Source organism: Drosophila kikkawai, chromosome 3R (genome assembly GCF_030179895.1).
Source record: "Drosophila kikkawai strain 14028-0561.14 chromosome 3R, DkikHiC1v2, whole genome shotgun sequence".
Taxonomy (NCBI): Eukaryota; Metazoa; Arthropoda; class Insecta; order Diptera; family Drosophilidae; genus Drosophila; species Drosophila kikkawai.
Window position 1 is genome coordinate 4613002 of NC_091731.1, and position 7910 is coordinate 4620911.

The window sequence follows — 7910 nt, forward strand, 5'->3', positions numbered from 1 at the left end:
AAAAACACTCTTGCCGGTATACACACACAAATTACTTGAGTCGTATCTCTACAACAGAGTCTTCGCAGTGAGGTGCAACGCAACAACATCCGGCACCTATTCAATCGAAGCTATTCAATCGAAGCTGGAGTCCCACAAGGAAGTGCACTTGGGCCTACCCTATTTGTTCTATACACAGCGGATATCCCCACAAGCGACCAGCTAACATTATCCACTTTCGCTGATGACACTGCGATCCTCAGCCGTTCCAGATGCCCAGTCCGTGCAACAGCCCAGCTCGCCAACCACCTCAAGGTAGTCGAGAAGTGGCTATCTGACTGGCGTATCAAAATAAATGAACAAAAGTGTAAGCACATAACGTTCACTCTCAACAGACAAACATGCCCCCCGCTCTACCTGAACAGCACACTGATCCCCGAAGTCAACGTGGTAACGTACCTGGGCGTCCACCTGGACAGACGCCTAACATGGCGAAGACATATTGAATGCAAGAAACTTCATCTAAAACTAAAAGCCAGCAGCCTCCACTGGCTCATAAACTCCCGATCGCCCCTGTGTCTGGACTACAAGGTCCTGCTCTACAACTCCACACTAAAGCCAATATGGACGTATGGCTCCCAGCTCTGGGGGAACGCGTGCAGTACCAATCTAGACATCATACAGCGCGCCCAATCAAAAATCCTGAGAACTATCACTGGGGCACCATGGTATATTCGCAACGAAAACATCCACAGGGATCTCGGCATTCCTGCAGTTAAGAACGAAATAGAAAAACAAAAAGCGTCCTACAAGGAAAAACTCTCCACCCATCCAAATCCTTTAGCAAGGGACGTGATAAAAGTTTCCAGAAGAAGCCGCCTACTACGTAACGACCATCCAACCCAGCCATAATTATTCAGGGCCATTTACTCTGTACCAGTCTCATGACTGCTAGTTAGGTAGTATTGTAAGATTTGATACACTTATTGTTAGTCTCATAAATGAGAAGATTCAATAAATAAAAGCAAAGCCTAAAAAAAAAAAAAAAAAAAAAAAAAATATATATAAAGTGGTCGCCCTTCCGTCCCCAAACATAGCCCGAGTCCGCTTGCTCGGGAAACGAAAGGGCCGCCTTGCCAATATCGCCGACTTAAAAGAGTTCCATTCTTCTCTTCCCACAGGTGATGCAGACATCGACGACGACGCCATGTCGGAGGACAACGCCGGTGTTCAACCCGGGTCCGACAAGCCACGGTCACCCGACCACGATATCAGCGAGGGGTGAATTTAAGTAGCCAACTAGGTTTCCTCTAACCCTAAGACCAGTGTTAGCAATTAGATTAACATTAGAACGTTTGCCTACTACTGCCCGTTAGGACATTAACATTTAAGTACTGGTTAGTCAAAGTTTGGATAGTTCTTTTTCTCCCCCCTAGACGTGACTATGTAAGCGCACACTCGCACCAACGAGTACCCAGTCAGGATGGAGCCCATCGTCATCGACTCAAGCGACGAAGAGAACGTGGCTCCGAATGGACACGATGGCCGACCGGCGACCCCCCGAGATCCCCGGATGCGTCCTGGCACGTTTTACGCCGGCAGACTCACCAGAGCCTGCCCAACCGTGATTCGACAGACTCGAGGCCCTCCCCGAGCCCCGTCGCCCCCGATGCGGCCCACTACGTCTAGAGCACCACCGCGCCGGGCCACGCCGCGCCCGATGTCCGAGTCTTCGGACGAATCTCCCCCAACATCGCCACCACGGCGCGCCGCGCCACCAACGCCTCCAAGACCATCGGGCCGCTCGATCTCCCCGTTCTACATGGACAGCACTGGGCGCAGGATCCCATGTTCCGAAGCTCCGCCGGCCCGACTGGACTTTCTGAACCCGGGCTATACGGGACCCCATCGAGGCCCACAAAACCCGGAGGCGCCGGGTCATTCTCGATGGTTCCACAACCCGGGCACGCCAGGTCACTACCAGGGGGCCCAAAACCCGGCCGCTTCAGTGCCACCGGCACGAGAACGTTACAGTCCGTGCAGCCCTCGCCAGCAGGACCCTGAGTCAGACTAGGACGACGAGGAGGAAGGCTCTCTAACCTCCAGCCAGCCTGCCTCTCCGCGCGACGAGGACTACGAGCTGGAAGACATCACCGATAGTGATGCCACACCTCCGTACCCCGGGTACCACGGGGAGGGAGCCAGCGAGCAGGACGACGATGACGCTCAAACTATCAGCAGCGACAGCGAGCCCGACGGTGATGCCCCCTCGGCGGCACACTTCATCTGGGAGGGAGAGGACCGTTGCGGCTACTGGCGGGGATCGTGGATCCAGCTGATCCATACCCGCTATACCTCAATCCTCATCGAGGCCCCCTTCCGGCCGACTCCCGACCCGATCGTCACCTTTCCCCCGTCACCGGAGAGGCTATGTGTAATGGCCCCGGACGAGGACTGGGAAATGTACATGGGGAACACCCCTGAGGTCCGCCCGCCGTCGCCAGCACTGGGGGAGGATGCGGCCCTACCCATCTTCCCCGGCGACCGGGCAGATGCTAACGCCCCACTGGCGTCCACGAGCCAACACGCGTTCCGCCTCACTGACGAGAAGTACGACAACGCCCCACTGGCGTCCACGAGCCAACACGCGCTCCGCATCACTGACGAGAAGTACGACAACGCCCCACTGGCGTCCACGAGCCAACGCGCGCTCATCATCACCGACGAAACCTACGACGACGCCCCACTGGCGTCCACGAGCCAGCACGCGCTCCTCATCACCGGCGAGACCCACGACAACGCTCCACTAGCGTCCACGAGCCGAGGCTCGGTTCACACCGCCGACGAGACAGGCGAGCATGGCTACCAGCCCACCTGAAAGGCTATGCAGTGGGAATGCGAGTCCAGCGACAGCGAGACGGAGACTGGACAGAGGTTCCGACGCAAAGAGGTGCGACCCCGACCGCCGCCGGACGTCGCCGCGCCAAGCCGCCGATCTGCGGTTCACCGCCGTGTGATATCCACCGAGGAGAATACGCCGCCCAATGCTGTTGAGACCAACCGCCAAGAATCGACCCACAGCCGCGTCACGATCAACGAGGAGGTCACTCCACCAGCCACCCCACGTGTCGGCCCCGGAGATCGCGGGTTCGATCTCTCTCCAGGCACAATGGATGTATTGATGGAGGAGTTCGAGCCTGCTGTGGAAGGTCTGCTCCAGGAGCTAATCCCAGACTGGGACCCGAGTGCACCCCCGACAGCGCCAGCCCCGGCCACCACCGCCGACGAGGTCCCACCTCCAGCGCCACGCTTCCCTCGCCAAGTCCCTGCGGCCACCACCGCCGACGAGGTCCCACCTCCAGCGCCACGCTTCCCTCGCTAAGTCCCTGCGGCCACCACCGCCGACGAGCTCCCACCTCCAGCGCTACGCTTCCCTCGCCAAGTCCCTGCGGGAGACTTTTATACTACCGACGACCCAATGCCCGAGCGAGTCGCCATTCCAGTCGCTTGGTGGAGCAACACCCGCGACCAACGAGTCCCACTGGCGGTCTGGCAGGAGGTTGAGCGCCGGAGTTACGCCGCCCGTTATAGCCGCCAACGCTTCCGCGTCCGCACCCAGGAGGGCCCCTACCAGGTCACGATGAAAACATCAGGAGAGGTCCAAATCCGTTTCGGTCCGGCGGAGTAGGGAGGGAGTGTGACGCCTCCATTCCTTCGGCGCACAACCCTACCTATTAAGATAAACATATAGACTAAGTGTATAGATAATCCCACCCTTATGTTATAACTAGTCTGTAATTTTAGGTAGTAAGACGGCACTGAAGCCACTTCAATTATTAAATCTTTCGTTGGCATTGGAGCCGTAAGCAAGACCACCTTGAAGTATATTTAAAGTAGGGACAATTAAGTTAAAATAATAAGCTAAGTTCAGCACCTCAGAGATCGCTGAACCGGGTACATTATCGACTAGTCGAACCAGATCAGTTCTCGGTGAACCGGTTCGAACCACCGGTTCACTCAAAAGCTATGACAGCTCGCGTCTTCCGTCATTCGCTCTCTTCCGTTGAAAACTTTGCACCGAGGCAGACGTGCCCATCGCCGCGTCTCCGCGACCAAGTCGAAATCGAAGTGCATCGTGTCCTTGTCCACGACCGCGACGTACGCGTTACACAGTGACATCAACTACAAGAGCCCACGCATTCACGCGCCGAATCTTTTGCCAGTCAACGACCGCGATCTACAGCTAAGCGCCCGCAGACACGTGGGATAGATTCGTAAGTTGCAGGAGTAAACTCTGTCAGGCAGTAGTAGGACTCACCCTTAGATAAACTATAACAATAAACTAACAATCGAACCTACCCGTAGTAGTATTTCCCTAGTAGTATTGGTCACAGTTTTCAGGTTCCTCCGATCTCTGTCCCGCTGACGGCCCAAATACTGCGTTTCGGCTTTTCCATTCGCACGTGTTTTTAAGGCCAGCCAGCCTCCTGTCGATCCTCTCCCGTGCTCCCAGCCGCAGCGTCACGTCAGCACAGGCTCTTTCCGTGCCCAGCGTGCCGCCGCGACTGGAGGACACCTGCTCCTCTGCCCTCGCTCCGCTAGGAAGCCTTTCCCGTGCTCCCAGCCGCAGCGTCACGTCAGCACAGGCTCATTCCGTACACAGCGTGCCGCCGCGACTGGAGGACACCTGCTCCTCTGCCCTCGTTCAGATAGGAATCCTTTCTCGTGCCCACAGCCGCAGCGTCACGCCAGCACAGGCTCATTCCGTGCTACAGCGTGCCGCCGCGACTGGAGGACACCTACTCCTCCGTCCACGCCCAGCTCAGGAACCCTCTGTCGTACCTACAGCCGCAGCGCCACGCCAGCACAGGCTCCTTCCGGGCTCAACGTGTCGCCGCGACTGGAGGGCACGTGCTCCTCTGTCCTCGCCCCGCTAGGGACCCCTTCTTGTGCCCGTAGCCACAGCGCCACACCAGCGCTGGTTTCCCACGCACCGTGCACCGCCGCGACTACGAGTGCCTCCGCCGCCGTATCCACTCCTAGATTAGGGACACTTCGACACACGCTGCCGCCCCGCCCGCACTGGCCATTCCGCGCACCGTGCGTCACCACGGTGACAAGTGAAACACGGCCTGGCCGACCCGTAGCTAGCCTCCGCGCCCAACCGGAGTTAGCGAACGCCTCTCGGACGCCCTGGCCATTCCCCCGACCCACGTCGCCCAAATTCTGGGCGAGATCGAGCTAATTCCGCCAGGAGTTCGCCGGAGTTGCCACTCCGCGCACCGGCGAAAGCAGTATACACAAGCAGTAGGCGCAAGCAGTGCATAAAGCAGTTCGCGACGAGCAGCTTTTGTCAGGGACCGACCGATCAAGCAGATCGATGAGTCGATAAAAGCAGCGCGGCGGCCGGCCATTGACAAGCAGCGCGTTTGCCCCGCCTGCTCCTGGGGCATCTAGTGACCACATCGTCCGGCATCCACCGTGCCGACCCTCGATGATCGGAATTTAGTGCGCGTAAGTTCGCAACCCGGGCCCCATACGCTGTTATAATAATTTCCTACAAATATTTCCGTCCCCTCTAAATAAATTTCTTGAAGAGAATCCCTGGTCACGACTGGGATCTATCCCGGCCGGAGAGATTCGTTACAACATGTAGCAAAACATGATCTATCAATGCAATAATTGCTACTTTTAAGAATATTCTTAAGAATACTTTTTAAAATACTTTTAAAAATACCTATAGGGATAACATTACAAGAAATACCTCGTTTCTGACTTTGGTCACATTGAAACGAATTTCAAAAAACGGAAACTACAAGAACGACTCTCAAGCTAAAAAGATGCCAAAAAATACAAACAAAAAGTTCGCGATGCGTGGCATAAAAGTGAGGAATTCTTGACGAATCTCTTGATTAAGTCGACTACCACCAGACTCCATAGGAGGGGCGACAGAACCCCACCTTGCGGCGTGCCTCTGTGGGCTCCTCTCACCATGGAAGCGGTGCCCCATTCTGATTGTACCCGCCGGCAACTGAGAAGATTCCTTATCCACAAGTTGATGGCGGGGGACGAGTTGGTCGCTTCTAGGCGATCCATTATTGCGTCCGTGCTAACGTTGTTGAATGCCCCGGATATGTCCATGAACACTCCAAGTGCATACTCCTTATTGTTTAGAGCTCTCTCAATGGTGGCTACCAACAAATGTAGTGCCGTCTCCACTGATTTCCCCTTCGTGTAGGCGTGCTGGTTGGTCGACAGTTGTCTCCCTACATCGTTCCTGACGTATAGGTCCAGCAGCTTTTCCAGCGTTTTAAGTAGGAATGAGGTGAGGCTTATCGGTCTGTAATCCCTGGGGCTCACGTGGCTGCACATTCCTGCTTTGGGCAGGAAGACAATTCGAGATGTCCTCCATTGGATAGGGATATAGTCCGTGCTTAAACAAGCTGTATATATTGCGTAGAGCCATGGGGTGATCACCTCCTTGGTCACTTGCAGCATGGCTGGGAATATTCCATCTGGTCCTGGTGCTTTTATCCTCGCAAAGGAGTCTATAGCCCAGTGGATTCTACCAGAGGATATTAAACCTTTTGGGAGATGGTCTACTCCAGTTACTAGGTCCTGGTGCTTATTTGCATCGGGTACCTCAGTGCATCCTGGGAAGTGCGCGTGCATTAGTGCAGTTACGGACTCTTCGCTGCCCTCAGTCCACTGTCCGTCGTCGCGTTTGAGCTGACTCTGTATGGTTGGCTGCTTCGATAACAGCTTCCGGAGTCTAGCTGTTTCCGGGGCAGTCTCTATATTGGAGCAGAAGTTTCTCCATGAGTTTCTCTGCGCCTTGCGTATTTCCTTCTTGTAGTCCCTAAGTAGGACTTTGTATTCCTCATTGATGATGTCATCTTTCGCCTGCTTGGCGGTTTTGAAGAATTCTTTAAGTTTGTTGCGTCGGAGCGAAAGGTCCTTATTCCACCAGGGTGGCCTGGTCCTCTTTCTCGTGTCCGATATAGGGCAGGATGCGTGGTACGCGTCCAGCAGTTTTTTGGAGAGTGTCTCCAGAGACTTTTCTATGTTACTATAAATGTCGGTAATTTAGTAAATGAAAATTTGTAAAAATAAATTAAGGATAATCATGAATTGCTAAGCTTTTCGTATTGGGATCATGCAGGGACCCCAAACTACAGGAAATGACTAATTAATCGCAGCCGTTACTTTAGGGATCCCTGATTATAATGTCGCCAGGAGGCAAGGGATCAAGGAAGGGTGGACGTAACGGGCAGATATTGTCATCTTGCTGCCGCGCTTGCGATATTTGTGTATTTTGAGAGTCAACCGAGTTCATTGTCATAATCCTTCTCTTTGTTATGTCCGTCCCCTAACCCGTCATATAGCACGTGAAATTAAGGATTAGTTTATTATAGCCTGACGATTTAGGTAGCTCTGTGGGCTTCCCACTCCCATATACCGGACACCTCACGTGCTACCGCAGTAGATACCGCCCAACATCAATCGTCCTAGCTGTACATATCCTAGGTGATATGCTACAGAGTCTGTATCGACTTTGGCACGTGAGCGGCTTAACTTCCCCTGCGTCTTTCTTGCGGCAGCAGCGTTGCAATTGACAATTTAAACCCTCCAGAATGGTGTATATTTCGGGGGAACCACTTACGTGCAATTAATGCCTGCCGCCACGCCTCTCCAGCCATGACTAATGGTTCGTTTTCTCCGGCTTTGTGGGCAGAAGGAATTAAATACCAACGTAGTAAAGTTGAAACTGCATGTAAACGCCCGATCGTGAAACGAAAAAGTGTAAGCGCATAGTTAGTTAATTAGTTCTAACAGGCAATCTGTGTGTGACCATGACACAATTACACAAAGTAGTCCCATCGTGGCCAACTCGTGCGGGTTTAGGGATTGTTTTGACAGCTCATGCTTAT

The 7910-nt window shown here is 54.1% G+C and overlaps 1 protein-coding gene across 1 annotated transcript; it reads left to right on the forward strand.

Moving 5' to 3' along the window:
* Positions 1–1462: 1462 nt before the first annotated feature.
* LOC108085906 (nascent polypeptide-associated complex subunit alpha, muscle-specific form-like) lies at positions 1463–2857 on the forward strand. The gene is made up of 2 exons (XM_070286194.1): positions 1463–1987; positions 2054–2857. The coding sequence occupies exons 1-2, from the start codon at positions 1463–1465 to the stop codon at positions 2855–2857; spliced, it is 1329 nt and encodes a 442-aa protein (XP_070142295.1).
* The last annotated feature ends 5053 nt before the right edge of the window (positions 2858–7910 follow it).